This window comes from Microcaecilia unicolor, chromosome 8, assembly GCF_901765095.1.
Source record: "Microcaecilia unicolor chromosome 8, aMicUni1.1, whole genome shotgun sequence".
NCBI lineage: Eukaryota > Metazoa > Chordata > Amphibia > Gymnophiona > Siphonopidae > Microcaecilia > Microcaecilia unicolor.
Window position 1 is genome coordinate 14,037,466 of NC_044038.1, and position 17,644 is coordinate 14,055,109.

The 17,644-nt window shown below is 45.0% G+C and overlaps 1 protein-coding gene across 1 annotated transcript in view; it reads right to left on the reverse strand.

The window, feature by feature from the left end:
• Nucleotides 1-17,644, reverse strand: part of SDK1 (sidekick cell adhesion molecule 1) — a 734,579-nt gene that overhangs the window by 85,295 nt on the left and 631,640 nt on the right. The window contains exon 34 of the mRNA XM_030212035.1: nucleotides 7,430-7,531. Within this exon, the coding sequence (XP_030067895.1) occupies nucleotides 7,430-7,531 (102 nt within the window). The remainder of the gene's footprint in view (nucleotides 1-7,429; nucleotides 7,532-17,644) is intronic.

Here is a 17,644-nt window from a genome sequence, read left to right on the forward strand (position 1 = left end):
GAAACTAATCCTTCTGGGAGCTAGTGACAATCACTGAGTGCTGGGAACGAGTGATAGATACCCAGTGAATCAGTAACTCTATTTGCATATGATCTGCATAAGCAGATAGACTGTGGAGATTCCTTATAAATAGAACCAAAGAAGGGAATAAAGGCCCCTATTAGGCCCAAAGGGGAAAAATCTGTTCTTCACATGAATCTAGGGAACGTAGGGAGATAGACTGTTGTGGAGTTGTGAACTCACCCTGACCATAAGGAGAGAGCTGAGTCAGGCCCCTGTGGTTGCTGGAACTACAGAACTGGAGACCATTCTGTCTCCTATAAGATGTGAGAGAGCCTTCAGCAGGAAAGAATTGTGGAGGGACTCCCTGCCCACTTGCTCTTGTATTATTTTTTGGAGGTCAACTTTTTGCTTTTGGACTTTTGCCAAGGATTTGTAGACTTCCTTTCACTCTGGATTATCAGTTTCTGGATTATCAGTTTCTGGATACTCAGTCCACACCTTCATGGGGGTAGGTGTGGGGTGAAGAGAGTCAGATAGTTGGCCACACCTTCCCATGGGTGGTATGAAATGAAATTCTTCACAGACACTTGTCCCACACCTTCGCATAGGCAGTGCGCAACAGTGTGTAAATATCTAATACTAACAGTTATGTGGCAAAGTGTACACTCACCCAAGAAAGTGGCAGCAGGGAGCCTAAGTCTTAATCTGTGTGAATTACATAGAAGGTATTTACAAGGGAGCTTTACATATCAATGGAGCGTCGGTGAAACATGGGATATTTAGTACCATGCTATATCTGGGTACCAGCACTGAATATCAAGTTTCGGTGATGCCAAAAATTTATGTGTGTACAGCTGACATTCAGTACCACAGCAGCATAGCTATCCATGCAAATCAGGACTGCTACAAGCGGTCCTACTTGCCTGGTTAGCTAGGCAGGTACCGGCACTGACTACTGCTGGTGCCTGAATAGCTCCCGGCTCCACCCCTGGACCACCCTGGCACTAACCTGGGAGTGCCGCGGTGGTCAGAGGATATCCAATGGCACTTTCCAGGTATATGCTGCTGAGAATCCCCTCCTGACCTGCTCAGTGTGATTTAGGCAAGCATGAATCTTTCTTGCCTGCTTAAATTGTTTTGAATATCAGAACCGGAGTTTACAGGGGTGTGTTAAAAATCATGGGAGTAAAGAATACGTGCAGAATAAAATTTTCAAGTCTGTGCATGTACTGTTCCTCGACCTCTTCTCCATCCATAGAAAAAGAAGGTGCAAAATATGCAAGTACTTCAGATCACAGGTACCAGCAAAAGGGAATTTTCAAAAGGAAACCTACAAGCATATTGTCCAGCAGATCCCAAAAATATCTATTTCATCCAGCTGCCTGAAAAGTGTGAGAAACTACAATATAACACTTTATTCCCTTATATACTTATACGTGGTTATATTTCATTGCTATTCACCCATTAAAGATATTTTTATTTATATACAGCCTTCTGGAGTAGAGAAGGAACTATGTTAGTGGCCACGTGCTGAGGAGAGGAGCGGGAAAGATTGGGAAAATGGAACCTACGCTCATTGAAGCAGGGCCTTGGACAGCAATCTTCCCTCACCTCCCAGGACTCCAATGCAAGGAGGGACAAAGAGGTCTCCTTTTTACGCACTCTGTGGAGTTACCACACTCAGTCCACCCAGGGACCAGCTACTTTAAAAGCATTTTTAGATAGGCTTTGTTTATTTTTGCTGCAGGATCCTCTAAAAGTACTAGCAGCTGATTAATTGATGCTGATCTACCATACATAAGCCTCTGTGGAAACACAATTTTGTATGATCAGACATCAATATATTCCCCCAGTATACAGTATTTAAAGTGACGTTTCCACGCACTGCCAAAATAAATGGTGAGCAGGAGAACACAGGGATCTGTGCTCTCTGCAGTCCACTTTGTAGAGTATGTTCACATAATGCAGCATTGCAACATACACAGCCAATATCAAAGTAACTTGAAAAGCTCCCCAGAGAGAATTTCAACAAGCTGCAGTTTGCCTTTCAGGAAGCTATGACCATCCAACATAGAAGCAAAACACATATATACTGAAAAATTATGTGTTCAGCACAGACTGTGATTTGCCAAAACTCTTCAAGTAGCTTATATTTTTTTAAAGCTTGCTATTGATGCTTATTAGAAGAAAACAAATCAAACCAAAAAAATCTGCAACCTTAGCTCCTCTAGAGAGTGAAACACACTCATATTATACTGACAAATGTCATTCTTCTCTTTCACACAAATTAATAACTTCTTCAAGACAAATGACTTGGTAAAGTATTCTGCACTTTCACTTAAACTTGCCCCCTCTATGGCCACGTGAGCTGAATTTTCTCCAATACATGAGTGCCTATGAAGGAGGGGTACTACCCTACAATATGCCTCTATTCTGTCACTTGACCAGCCGACATCCTGTGAGTTCCCTGCCAATGAGGTGATATATGTTGCAAGCCCAGGGCAGTTAATCTGACCTTGATGGATATACTGGACAGAAACTCAGGTTATGCTGCAGCTCTCAATTGGGGAAAGAGGTTTGGGTCACTATACAATGATGATACCTAGTGATCAGGCTGTGGGTACTGGACTGCCAGGATCTGTGGTCTCTGGGTGAAGATAGTCATTGCAATGGGCAAACTGTTCCCTCTAAGCTGTTTCCCATACTATAATGGTATTTGATGTCTTACCTCCCTGGGGGTTATTAATTACTTTGGAGCTTTTCTCACTCATCCCCAACAGATTTAGTTTAAAGCCCTCTTTAGTCCTTCAGCCAGTCTGCTACTGAAGACACTTCATCCCTTCCTTGATAGATGGACAACATCACCGCTCAGTAGCTCTTGGAAAATCATCCCATGGTCAAGCAAGCCGAAGCGCTCAAGTTGGCACCATCTGCGCAGCCACACATTCAGCTACAGGATGTGAGGTTCCCTCATCCAGCCTTTACCTTCAAGAGGAAGGATAGATGAGAAGACCACCTCTGTGCTTCATCCTCTAGTCCAGAGCCATGAAATCCTGCTTGATATGTTCAGTAGGATACCTAGCAGCAGGGCTTTTTTTGAGGGGGTACTTGGGGGTACTGAGTACCGACACCTTTTCCATTGTCTGCTAAAATTGAGCCATGGACCCCAAGTTTTAATGAAAGAGCTCAGGTTCTACACACCAATTCTGCCTTGTCATAGATTCTGTGACTGGTTGCAGGGGGCCTGGCTATTGTGGGGTGGGTCCCTCAGTGATCACCCCACCCCTGAAGGGTGGCCTGGAATTTGAGTACCAGCACCTTTTTTGCTAGAAAAAAACGCACTGCCTAGCAGTATCATTTGTGCCAACATGGATGGCAAGCATAGGATAGTTTTCAGTAGGCCTGATGAGTCTCAGTAAACCAGGGAAACAACACACCTCCCTAGACATCATGTCTGGTAGGCAGATGGGCGCTCCTGTACCCCTCAGAAGAGAATCACCAACCACCACTACCTTTTCTTTCTTATTGGCCACCGATCCAGCAGCTTTGGGATTTTTGATCGTTGTTTCCTCTTGTTTTTCAGCTCTTCTACATTCAGGGCTGTGAACTGATTCTTCATTTCAACAGAAGATGGAGTTGGGGGATTGATTTTGCAGGATCTGGTAACATGTGTCTAGCTGTGCTCTTTTTCCATTAGATCACCTCTCCCTTTGCTGGAGATCACCAATGTTTCAACATGCATCTCTGGAATGAATTTCTGGTTGACACAGATGCTTCTGCCACCTCCTCTCTTAGTTTGTGTACTTCTTTCATGAGGGTTTCAATGTGCATACATTTATCAAAGGAAATCAAATCCTTGCCTTGGACTAAAGCATTCAGTCTGGACAGAGGCAAAAGCTGTAATGAGAGCAACAGCTTTAGGGGCACAAAGTTTCTTTGCCATACTTCAAGTATAGGAGGTTTTTGTATCTGTGGATAAGGAACAAAGAAAAATAAAAGAGGCCTACTAAAGCCCGTACCCTATATTTACCTTCACCTGTTCTGTAAGTTACAGGAAGCAGGTGATTTTACTGTGAGATCAAAGAGCCTGTTCCTTGTCTGTTATTGGGATATACAGTGATTTAGCTTTTCCTTTTAGGCTTTAGAAATTCTTCCCCCCCCCCCCCCTTATTAATTTATTTTAAATATATGATGTGTAGTTTATTGTGTTTGGTTGTAGGCCTAATTCAAGGGATCAATCTTGTAAAGTAGAGACCCAGAACTAAAATTGGTCTCATTTAATAGGTAATTGGTTATCCTTCCAACAATACTGCTACTACCAACAGTGCTAGCAGGGCCAAGATCTCTACAGAGAGTAACTTCTTCCCCCTTTTGAAATGGGAATCAAAGGGGGTAGACATGCTGTTTAATAAACAAATACCCCTTCAGTTGAATAAACAATTACAGGACAGAGAGGGTAGATTCCTTGTGTTACTGGGGAATCAAATTGCTATATTGTAATATCTACATCCATAATGTGTATAATCATAGACTGTAGCCATCTAGGAAGCCGGGAAGGGATCATTAGGCTAGGTGAACTTTCTGATCCAACATTTAGATATTTTGGATGGCTTGTATATTCACCGTCCCTCTGATGCAGATTATACCTTCTATTCCCATGCTCAAGACAGTTCTGAGGGGCCGTATCATCTATTACACAGCTCACAAAAAGAAAGAGAGAGAGATGGAGTTGCTCTCTCTGGCTCAAGAGTATCAACTTCTACGGAGCAAGCACATCCAACATCTGGATCCATCTGCCAGGGCAAAATTAGGGGAGACCTGGAGGAAGATTGATGCAAATCATTCACCAAAAAGTGGAACAAACGCTGTTCTATCAGCATTATAAACTTCGCTGCTGGGGGGGGGGAGAGCTGGAAAGTTGTTGGCCAATGTGGTGCAGATCCCAAAAAGGAGAGAGATCATCTGGTCCATACGAGATCCACAGCGGACTGTTTACACTTGGGAACATCAGATAGTGGATCAGTTTTGTCATGTATTACAAGACCTTATATGACAAACTGGATTTAGACATGGAGGCACTGGCTCAATTCTTCGACACAAGTTACTACTAGTCAACTCTTAAGTTTTAAGTAGTCTGCTGACCAAGGATGAGATCTCATCATGCATCCAGCAGCTAAAGTTAACCAAGGTGCATGGCCCTGATGGGTTCGGCCCTGAGTATTACCGCATCCTGCAGGACTTCTGGCGGGTCCGCTGGGTGATATGTGTAATGTACTAGCAGTGGATAGCAGTCAGGTTCGAGACAATGTGGCCCATGTGGTTCTGCTCCCAAAGACGGGGAAGGACTGGCAGCAAGTGGGCTCTTACAGACCTATCTCACTCTTGAATCAAGATATAAAGATTTTGGCAGCCATATTGCCAAAGCGCCTTAATGCATATTTGCCATCTATCATCCACCCTGACCAGGTAGGCTTTGTACCTGGCCAGTACGCGTCCATGAGTCTCCTGAAGGTTTTGACAGTGATCCATGATCACAGGGGTGGTACATCTGCCGTTGTAGGCCTTGATGTGGAAAAGGCTTTTGATAGTATATCACAGGAATACTTGTTTTGCGGGTGGGTGTGAGTCTTGTACACCAAGCCGCAGGCGTGTCTGTTGGTGACTGGGAGCCTATCTGCTCCATTTGCCTTCTATTTTTACTAGCCATAGAGCCCCCGGCTATTGATCAGATTGGCTGATGTTATTTGGGGTACTGGGGTGGGGGGGGGGGGGGGGAGTGGAGTGGAGTGTAAAATTAGTCTCTTTGCAGATTACATTCTTCTTTACCTTGATCAAGCTCCCAGGCAGCTTGGGCCTGCTCTGGACATAGTACGAGTATTTGGTAAAACTGTCTAGGCTGCAGGTGAAATGCGCCAAGTTGGAATTGCTGGTGCTGGTGGGAAGCTCGAGGGCACCATGGTGTCAAGACCTTGCCATCACCACTACATCCAAGCCCATGCGGTATCTGGGCATTTGCTTAAGAACTAGTCCGGTGATCATGCGATCAGTTAACCCGCAGCAATGCAGCTGCACTAACTGATTAGTGTAGAGCATGCCCACTATCTACCCCAATGCTAAAAAAATAAATTTTACTTTTTAAGCACATGGGTAGTATGCACTGATTCCAAAATCACTGCTGGACATCCGAGCACGCCCCACTGTAAGGCATTTTTATCTGCGGTAAGCATTTATAAGTGCTTACCACAGCTTAGTAAATAAGCCCCTTAATACCAAGATTATTTACGGCCTTAAAAACTATGACATCCAAAGATGGGAGTAGGTAGTAAACAAAAAAGCGAGGTGGATTCAGTGGCGTAGCTACGTGGGGCCTGAGGGGGCCTGGGTCCCGTAGATTTGGCCCTGGCCTCCCAGCCGACGATCCCCTTGAACCCCCCTCCTGCCACCAACCCTCCCCCGCCGTCGCCGCCTGCCCCGCCACCGCATCAGATACCTTGTTTGCTGGCAGGGGTCCCCGAACCCCGCCAGCCGAAGAGAGTCTTCTTCAGAACCGGAGTAGCGCCTTCGTTCAACGAAGTTCCTGGTGTGATCAGCTGTTTCTGACGCCTTACGCCCTGCACGGGGCTACATGCACGGTGCAGGACGTAAGGCGTCAGAAACAGCTGATCGCACCAGGAACTTCGTTGAACGAAGGCGCTACTCCGGCGCTGAAGAAGACTCTCTTCGGCTGGCAGGGTTTGGGGACCCCCACCAGCAAACAAGGTATCTGATGCGGCGGCGGGGCGGGCGGCGATGGAGGGTTGGTGGGGTTCAAGGGGGTCGTCGGCAGGGGGGGTCCAATGTGGCGGCGGCAGCTGCGGCGACTGGGGGGGGGTGGCTATACAGTGCTCCCCACCTCGGGCTCTGGCCCCCCCTCCCGGCAAGGTCTGGCTACGCCCCTGGAGTCTTTGTTGTAAACAAGTTGACAAATGACCCGACACGGCCGTGTTTCAGCACAAGGCCTGCCTCAGGGGTCTGGTAAATCTACTACTACTTATCATTTCTATAGCGCTACAAGGCATACGCAGCGCTGTACACCGTACACAAAAAGACAGTCCCTGCTCCAATGTTATGGCAATCTAACAAGAAAATATTGCCAACAACCAAGACGTTGAATCCTTAATGGTACAAACAACGTCGTCCGACCAGCTAGGGTTCGTGACTCAAATGATACCCTCTTTGAATCCACCTCGCCTTTTTGTTTACTGCTCACGGTAACGTGAGGTTACTCCTCCTTTTGCTCTCGTCTTATCCAAAGATGGGAACCACCTGTTCAGACATTTTAATACAAGTCTGGCCTTGCTGCAACTCTCATACTAATCTTTGTGGTTTCATTCTGATGGTGCACTGGTAGTTTTGACGGCATTCATTTTTTGTTGACCTATCATACCTGCTTCTCCAACAAAGACTTGAACAGGTGAGCTAGGTGGACTTTCACCAATGATATTGTAGGCTGTCATCTGAACTTCATACTTCTTGTATTTCTTCAGTTCTGCAAAGTTAAAGTGTTGAGACCAATTAGTTGCATTCCCTTGGATGCTCAGCACTCTGGGATTTTACACAGTTTCTGTAGGCTGCAGTTATCTCTTACTGAATCTACACTGACATTCCAGAAGCAGGAGAACATTTACTGAAGTGAACTGCAAGAAGAAAATTCCAGATTTTACAGCAACAATTCAGTACGTGTCAGCAAGTGCAGAATATCATTTATTTTCTATGGTTTCAGACTGCCATAAATGATCCTTCTTCCAACAATCATTATTTGAGCATAGTCTGAAATGAGCAGCCTGAATCCTCATGATATTCTTTCTCCTTGGCCAGGGGGCAGCAATTTCTTAACTTACAGAGTGTGCTGAGAATAAACTGACACGTGCGGGAACAGTGAATGGAAAAAGGAAAAGCAGGCAAAGATTTAGCATTTAAGGAATAAAAATGAAGAGGTAGTACATGCTAGTGAGTAACAAGGTGTTGTAAGAAGCTATTTAATGGCACAAAAGAACCAGCAGGCGCTTCTGCTCATGTGGGACCCACATTTTAATTATGGATGACATACCCAAATATCCATAGCTCCAAGCTGGCCATTTCTAGCTTACAAGAGAGATCCTGACTGCTCAACACAATTGAATTATGCGGCATCTCTATTAATTGACTATGCTTGAGTACATAAGTATTGTCATACCGGGAAAGACCAAAGGTCTATCAAGCCCAGCAACCTGTTTCCAACAGTGGCCAATCCAGCTCACAAATACCTGGCAAGATCCCCAAAAAGTACAAAACATTTTATACTGCTTATCCCAGAAATAGTGGATTTCCCCCAAGTCCATTTAATAATGGTCTATGGACTTTTCCTTTAGGAAGCCGTCCAAACCTTTTTTAAACTCCGTTAAGCTAATCGCCTTTACCACATTCTCTGGCAACGAATTCCAGAGTTTAAGTACACAGTTTAAAACAGTCAAGCCAATGTTCAAATTGAATTATACTTTCATTGGTGGCTGGTCAATGAATAACTTCCCTATTTCTGGATTTTCAGCTGGCATATGGATAATACCTATCTGTATAGTAAGGGGCTGGGTGTGAGGCAGGTAAGTTATATATATGGCTTGGGCCTGCTGTATAGCAAACCCAAACTAAATATATAGGGCTAGATTTAATAAATGGCACTCAAAATCGGCACCAAAAAATATCAGTGCTCCACACGATTCTACAATGGGCATGTATGGAGTGGAGGAGCGGTCTAGTGGTTAGAGCACCGGTCTTGCAATCCAGAGGTGGCCAGTTCAAATACTGCTGCTGCTCCTTGTGATCTTGGGCAAGTCACTTAACCCTCCATTGCCTCAGGTACAAACTTAGATTGTGAGGTCTCCTGGGACAGAGAAATATCCAGAGTACCTGAATGTAACTCACCTTGAGCTACTACTGAAAAAGGTGTGAGCAAAATCTAAATAAACATTTGAGATTCTACATGGAACGTTGCTACTATTTGAGATTCTACACAGAATGTTGCTAGTGGAGGAGTGGCCTAGTGGTTAGTGCAGTGGAACATCGAACATTGCTACTATTTGAGATTCCGTTGCTACTATTTGAGATTCTACATGGAACGTTGCTATTATTGGTGATTCTACATGGAATGCTGCTGAGTGGAGGAGTGGCCTAGTGGTTAGAGCACCAGTTTTGCAATCCAGAGGTGGCCAATTCAAATCCTGCTGCTGCTCCTTGTGATCTTGGGCAAGTCACTTAACCCTCCATTGCCTCAGGTACAAACTTAGATGTGAGCCCTCCTGGGACAGAGAAATCTCCAGTGTACCTGAATGTAACTCACCTTGAGCTACCACTGAAAAAGGTGTGAGCAAAATCTAAATAAATAAATAAAGATGAGAGCCCATTATAGAATAACATTGAGTGTCATTTTGGGTGTCAGGACTTACATCTGCTGAAACCAGGAGTAATTCCCAGCACCCGATATGGGCACACGTTCCCAGTATTCTATAACACTGTGCACAAATTTTAGGAACGCCCCTGATCCTCCCACGCTCGTCCCATGGTCACGCCCCCTTCGGGTTGCATGCTATAGGATTTGGGTGCACATTGTTATAGAAAAGTGCGTAGAAAGATGTGTACGCAAATCCACATATGTGCCCATTAGCATCCAATAATTGGCACTAATTGGCTTGTTGGCCAATTTAGTTGAGTGCACATCTTGACTCGGTGCCGTTTTGGGCACCATATAAAGAATCTAGGGGATTGGGGTTAATTCTCTAGAGGATGCATGTGGGTAAGAGGAACCCGAATTATAGCTACGTCTTGCAAGGTTCCGCGTTAGGAGTTACGGATCAAGAAAGGGATCTGGGTGTCGTCGTCGATGATACGCTGAAACCTTCTGCTCAGTGTGCTGCTGCGGCTAGGAAAGCGAATAGAATGTTGGGTGTTATTAGGAAGGGTATGGAGTCCAGGTGTGCGGATGTTATAATGCCGTTGTATCGCTCCATGGTGCGACCGCACCTGGAGTATTGTGTTCAGTACTGGTCTCCGTATCTCAAAAAGATATAGTAGAATTGGAAAAGGTACAGCGAAGGGCGACGAAAATGATAGTGGGGATGGGACGACTTTCCTATGAAGAGAGGCTGAGAAGGCTAGGGCTTTTCAGCTTGGAGAAGAGACGGCTGAGGGGAGATATGATAGAAGTGTATAAAATAATGAGTGGAATGGATCGGGTGGAAGTGAAGCGACTGTTCACGCTATCCAAAAATACTAGGACTAGAGGGCATGAGTTGAAGCTACAGTGTGGTAAATTTAAAACGAATCGGAGAAAATTTTTCTTCACCCAACGTGTAATTAGACTCTGGAATTCATTGCCGGAGAACGTGGTACGGGCGGTTAGCTTGACGGAGTTTAAAAAGGGGTTAGATAGATTCCTAAAGGACAAGTCCATAGACCGCTATTAAATGGACTGGAAAAATTCCTCATTTTTAGGTATAACTTGTCTGGAATGTTTTTACGTTTGGGGAGCGTGCCAGGTGCCCTTGACCTGGATTGGCCACTGTCGGTGACAGGATGCTGGGCTAGATGGACCTTTGGTCTTTCCCAGTATGGCACTACTTATGTACTTATGTACTTATGCCAGGATGATGAACGCCAATTGGCAGAATTGGTGCTTAGTGCACAATTGCCATCTTCTTTCTAACAGTGGCCAATTGCTAGGGGGTTAGATGCTGCCATTTTGAATTATGGCAAACAGCAGAACTGCATGAGGCAGGCCTGGGGAATCTAGGGAAGGGAGGGAGTACACCACACTACTGGGGATTTGTTGTCTAATGTCGGGGCAGGGGTTTGGGTCAGGGGACAGGAGAGGGGCTGCTAGACAAGAATTGCTGTGTTGGGGGGGGGGGGGGGGATCAGGTTAAGTCATGTCACGGAGGCCACAAGACTACCAGGGATTCTGAGCAGAAGAGCTACCATGTCAGGGGAAATGAGGGGGGGTGGGGGAACTAGACTACCAGGGAAAGGGGCTGATGCAGACATAGTGGTTTTAAAAAAATGTCCCCCTTACTGTCAATGTGTGAGCCCTCTGCTTATGTACTGACCGGAAAGGGGACATTTTGGCAATGAGCTACAGATTACTGTGCATTTTTAACATGGCAGAAATTTACACACTCATTGTTTATTGCATTACAATGGTATATTTTGGTGTTAATTTCAAAGTAAAAACTGTGCACTAAGCCATCAGGGTGTGGCTCTACTACAAGGCTTTCTGCATCAACCTCGCTATGCACTAGTGAACAGAGAATCTGAGTTCCATTCACAAGCAAACTTTTGCTTTCTGGGATTCTGCAGAGGCAGCATTCAGAGTGCCAGGAGAGGGTGGAGAGATTCCCAGTCACTGCAAAACAGCAACAACTCATGGCAAATTTAGGGCCCATGACTGCCAGGGACCTGACCTATGGGTCCTTGTTGAGGACCGCTGATGCAAGGAATAAGGTGTAAGAAAAGCTGGAGGGGATGTACACTACAGAAAAACCCTCGGATGACTGTGAACGAGGGCTCACAGTGCCGTGGCCCAACAAAGATCAGTTTGGATTGTAGCAGAAGAAAACTTCCGAGACCAAACACTGTATCAGAATACACAATACTATACACACCATTAGTAAGTCAGTGTAGAGGTCATTGAGAGGGTAATTCTATAACAGATCCAGAGGCATAGCTAGGTAGGTCGCCAGAGGGGCGACTCCTCTCCCAAATGGACTTCCAACGGCACCGGCGCCTATTTTTCATGTGATCTGTCATGTGAAAAATAGGCAGCGTCGGCAGTCTGCTCTTCACTCCCTCAGACGCCTCAACCTGGCTACGCTTCTGAACAGATCATCTACTATAGGTATTGCCTATAGCACCTATCTTAAGCCTACTCTATAAAGATAAGAAAGCACCCACTCTATACTAGAGCAAGTGGCAAAGATGATCACTTATGCCAGCCTTATAACTGGTATAAATGCCCACGCCTCCATATAATATAATTCTCCTTAATGTCCCAAACATCAAAACTTAATCAGAATTTTCTCATGGCTGTAATGAGATAGACCTTATATTTGAATTCAAGGGGATCTTCAGATCTAACTGCAACACATACCATACGAACAATTTTGTTCTTTCTTTTTCAAAGAAATGGTTGTGGTGCAAATCTTCATAGGATCACCCTGTTTTTGTATTTTTTTATAAGAGTATTTTATTATTAATTTTCTTCTTTCTAATCTTTCAATATCTTGTAGCTGCATCTTGTAACAGCATTTTAGCAATATAAAAAACGTGCATTGTAGCACACACACTTATCTTTAAATAGCGGCAGCCTTTGACTGCAGGAGAACCTCCACCGACGTGGCCAGGTTTCGCAAAAAGCTTCTTCAAGGAAGAGGCTCTCATAACATAGTTCAAGTGCTCCCGCATTAGAAAAATATGGCCGCCTCCATATATGCGCGAACACACATAAATAATCGTATTCTATAATTGATGTGTGCACATGTGCGTTCAGCACAACTCCACGCATGTGCATGCACACTGCCAAAGTACGGGCCACCAAAGCATAATGCACTCGTTTCTGCAGGCTTTTGCAGCCTAAGGACTAGGTGGCTCCTTATAGAAATTATCCTTATGTGCTTTCTCTGCGCCAGGGGCATAGCTAGGTGGGGGCAGGGGCACCCACAGATTTAGCCCTGGCCCCCTCTACTTTCGTTCCCCCTGCCCCCTCCCCCGCCACTTTCGCCCCTCCCGCCGCCAGGTACCTTTGCTGTCTTCTTGAAGTCTTCTTCAGCGCCGGTCTCCGGCGCGTTCGCTGATCTGTTTCTGAGAGTCCTGACTCCTGACGTTCAGCGTGCAAGATGTGCATGCAGGACATCAGGACTTAACAGAAACAGATCAGCGAACGCACTGGAGACCGGCGCTGAAGAAGATTTCAGCTGGCGGAGGTTGGGGACCCCCGACAGCAAAGGTACCTGGTGGTGGCGGCAGGGGAGTCAAATGTGGCGGAGGAGGGGCGGCGGCGGGGGTCGAAAGTGGCTGGGGAGGGTCAGCGGCTGGGGGATGTGGGCTCTGGACCCCCCCTCCCGCTGAGGCCTGACTACGCCCCTGCTCTGCGCTAAGAACACCAGGGTCGATACTTCAAAGGATTAAACCAAGTAAGAAGGTTCCTATTTGGTTCAAGCCCACTGATATTTAGCAGCTCCTAACCAGACAGTGCCGCTGAATAGCAACACTGACGGCAGCGACACTATCCGGAGGTGGGAGTCAGGACTTACCCAGTTAGCAGCGATTTTCAGTCTGATAACCAGATAAATGCCTGGATAAAGATAGTACAGCAAAAAGGCTCTCTCATATTTATACAGGCAGGTATCTGGGCACAAGTTTCAATACTGGATAACATCTAGTGGCCGGCCAGCTCTAGATATTCAGTGCTGATACTCTGATTATTTACTTGTGTTTTTTTTTTTAAGGAAACACATAGCATTTATTGCCAAAACCCTTGATTTCAATAGGAGAAAAGCCTTCCTACGAGCCTGTGTCACATGAGAAACTGCATTTTAGCCCCACCAAAAAGAATATCTTTTTTAAAATAAGATTTCAAAATCAAACTTTTATCTTTGTCAGTAGAGAAAGTTACTAAAAGGAGGGCCCTAATTGAAATATTGTCCATAGAATCTTCAGGAAAACCAGTTAAATCAATTCCCTCTTTTTTTTATTGGCACAGCAGCTCCTCAGTACCTTTCCGCTCTCATCTCTCCCTACACTCCTCCCCGTGAACTCCGTTCGCTGGGTAAATGTCTCCTGTCGTCCCCCTTCTCCCCCACTACTAACTCCCGGCTCCGCTCCTTCTATCTTGCTGCTCCCTATGCCTGGAATAGACTCCCTGAGCCAGTACGTCAGGCTCAGTCTCTGGCTGTCTTCAAGTCTAGGCTTAAAGCCCACCTCTTTGCTACTGCTTTCGACTCCTAACCATGACTCTCTTACTCAACACCCTCACTTATCACCCCTACCACTGCAATTTCCCCACCCCTAGCTGTCTGTTCATCTGTCCACTTTAGATTGTAAGCTCTGTTGAGCAGGGACTGTCTTTTCATGTAAATTTGTACAGCGCTGCGTAAGCCTAGTAGCGCTATAGAAATGTTTAATAGTAGTAGTAGTAGTAGTAGTAGTATATATGACAAAATACCAAAGCCAAGATAACTTCCACAACATAGTAACAGGGACAATATTGTTTCTATATAGAAGAAGTGCCAAATGTATATGTTTTCTACCCCCTCCGCCCGTGCGAACCCACCCCTCTAATACCCCCCCAACCCCCCCCCCCCCCCCCCCAACAGGTCAGTATTCTACTTTTTGCTATAGGAGTGAGAGAGTCCCAAAATGGAGCTTAGTGTCACCCTAGCTATCTGCTATGCTGAAAATTCATAATCCAGTGAGGAGTTTAAGGTCTTCCTCCAAATTTTGTTGGACACTCCTACTGTAAGTGAACTAAGATTAGACAATTTCTTTTAGAATTACGAGTCCAGCTTGGTGGAACTCCTTGCCTGTATCTTTTAAGATCGGTTCAGGGCATTGCCCTGTTTAAGAAAGGACTTAAGACATTTTTATTTTGACATCAGTAATGTTTGCAAACTCCTCTAACTTGTTGCTTGATATTTAACTAAGGTTGATTTTATTTACTTTTATGTCAGAAGTATATATTTTATTGTATTGATTATATTTTTAATTATGTATGTTACTATTGCAAGCTGCCAAGAGCATTTTGGCTTCTGCAGGGTAGTAAATGATGTACATACATACATAAATAAATGAGCCATCTTCTGCCTGCAGCAGTTAGAGCCTCTGTAATCATTGATCGTTAAAAGCGCTCAGGATGGCCTACAGCTTTATAGTAGTAGAAAGCCAAGCAGACCAGAAGTCTGGAAAGGTGCAGCTTTATTAAAAACAATCACCTGACACGACCACATTTCTCCTGCAGGCTGCGACAGGGGTAGAAACTAATGTACAAACAAATGATCAAATTAAAATCATACAAATAATAAAAAATTAAAATCATAGAAATCATAAAACTTAGCCTTAAAATTAAAAACTTCAAATTTAAAAAATATATAGGCTTTAAAAAATGAATATCAAATCATACTTAATGAGGCAGATAATAACTATTAGAATAAAGTGTTAGGGACAAAAGACCATAGTGTATCCACATATTTAAATTAGCTTAACAGAAGTGAACCAACTGATAAACAGAAATAAAACATATCATTTTGGTGTACAGAATCTATATTAATCACAACAGTGACAATGTGCATAGATAAAAACATATAGAAGAACACTGAAATGGAGAAAGTACCTATAGGGGAATGGAACCAGCTTACCCCTAATAGTTGAAAGCAAATCCAACAGCCAACAGTGAAATAAAAATTAATACTCCAAAGTATTCCATGTAAAAAAAATCAAAAAGCCAAAATATAAAAAGAACCATATAGTACTTGCAGTGCAGCACTTCCTTCCTTAAAGCAGCAGCAATCCCACCATGCTCACAGAGCGAATCTGTTTCTCTCTGTTTTATCTACTACTACTATTTAGCATTTCTATAGCGCTACAAGGCGTACGCAGCGCTGCACAAACATAGAAGAAAGACAGTCCCTGCTCAAAGAGCTTACAATCTAATAGACAAAAAATAAAGTAAGCAAATCAAATCAATTAATGTGTACAGGAAGGAGGAGAGGAGGGTAGGTGGAGGCGAGTGGTTACAAGTGGTTACGAGTCAAAAGCAATGTTAAAGAGGTGGGCTTTCAGTCTAGATTTAAAGGTGGCCAAGGATGGGACAAGACGTAGGGGCTCAGGAAGTTTATTCCAGGCGTAGGGTGCAGCGAGACAGAAGGCGCGAAGTCTGGAGTTGGCAGTAGTGGAGAAGGGAACAGATAAGAAGGATTTATCTGCAGCTATATTTACATCATGTTGTGTCAAAGGTCAGACTCAGCTCAACAGTGAAGTTACTTAAAACCAGGGCTTTTTTTGAGGGGGTACTTGGGGGCACTGAGTACCAGCACCTTTTCCATTGTTTGCTAAAATTGGCCCATGGTCCCCAAGTTTTAATGAAAGAGCTCAGGCTCTACAAACCAATTCTGCCTTGTCATAGATTCTGTAACTGGTTGCAGGGGGCCTGGCTATTGTGGGGTGGGTACTCAGTAATTACCCCACCCCTGAAGGGTGGCCTGGCATTTGAGTACCGGCACTTTCTTCGCTGGAACACACACCGGACCGGAACACACTGGACTGGAGCACACCAGACTGGAACACACACCGGACTGGAGCACACTGGACTGGTCCCCCGGACTGGAGGACACAGGACTGGAACACGGGACTGGAGCACGCTGGACTGGTCCGCACAGCTTCACCTGTGCTTAGCTACTAAGCCCCCCAGGAGTTGAGCTTCTGGGTTCGAGTAGCCGACAGGACTTACTGGATACCGGGTGACATAGGGACCAGGACTGGAAACAGAAGTGCTCCTAACCCTAAACTGATCTACGTGCTCCCAAGCCCTAAACCAGCAGGAGTGTTCCTAACAGTAAACTGACAGAAGGACTTCCTAAGCCCTATACTAAACAGGAGCTCCTAATCCCTGCTCAAGAAAGGAACTTCCTAAGCCCTAGACTAACAGAGCAGGGAACTAAACACAAAGCTAACACAGGTGCTACTAAGCACCAAGCTACAAGCAGAGCTTTACACTAATAAGCTAAACACAGAACTAACCAGCTACCTAAGCACTGCTCTAGCAAGCTAGATACAACTAACAAGGTGCTTCCCAAGCACTACTCTGGCAAGCAACCAGAAGAGCTCCTAGCACTAAAAGGGAAGACAGGGGAGCCACAAGGAAAAAGAAGGGAAGCTAACACATAAGCCAAAAGTGATTCTAAATCACCAAACACCAACAGCAAAGACTGCAATGCTACCAATAGCACAAACACCAGAAGTACTTCTAACAGCAAACTCTGCAGTGTTCCTAACAACACCAAACCCAGGAGTACTTCTAATAGCAACAGAGCTTCTAAAGCCCTACACATAGCAATGCTTCCAAAACCAAGAGGGAAAAGCAGGGGAACCAAAGGGAAAAGCAGGAAAGCTAAACACATAGACACCAGTGCACACTGCACTAACACTAACCTGGACCTTAGCAAAAGCAAGCAGGGACCCTAGACACAATGTCAGAAGTGCACACTGCACCACCCTACCTAAAGCAAACACAACTGTTGCAAAGGCCCTGAAGGAAACAACACCACTTCCTTATCAAGGCCCTCCCTGATGATGTCACACTCCCTAGACCTAGGCAAAAGCACACTGACCCAGAGAGGCCCAACCCACACCAATGCAAAACCGTGAAACACTTGAAGCCAGTACACCCAAAGAGAGTTAGAGCAACTCAGGCAACACACACACAGCTGTAGTGAAATGAGACAATTAACCCCATGCTGCTGGAAGCTGCCAGCACAGAGAGACAGAGCCAGCTCAGAAAGGACAGAGAAAAGAAACAGAAGCCAGCTAAGAAGCTGACCCCCAGGAAAGAGGTAAGTTTGAGAGGGGTTCAGACCCCAAT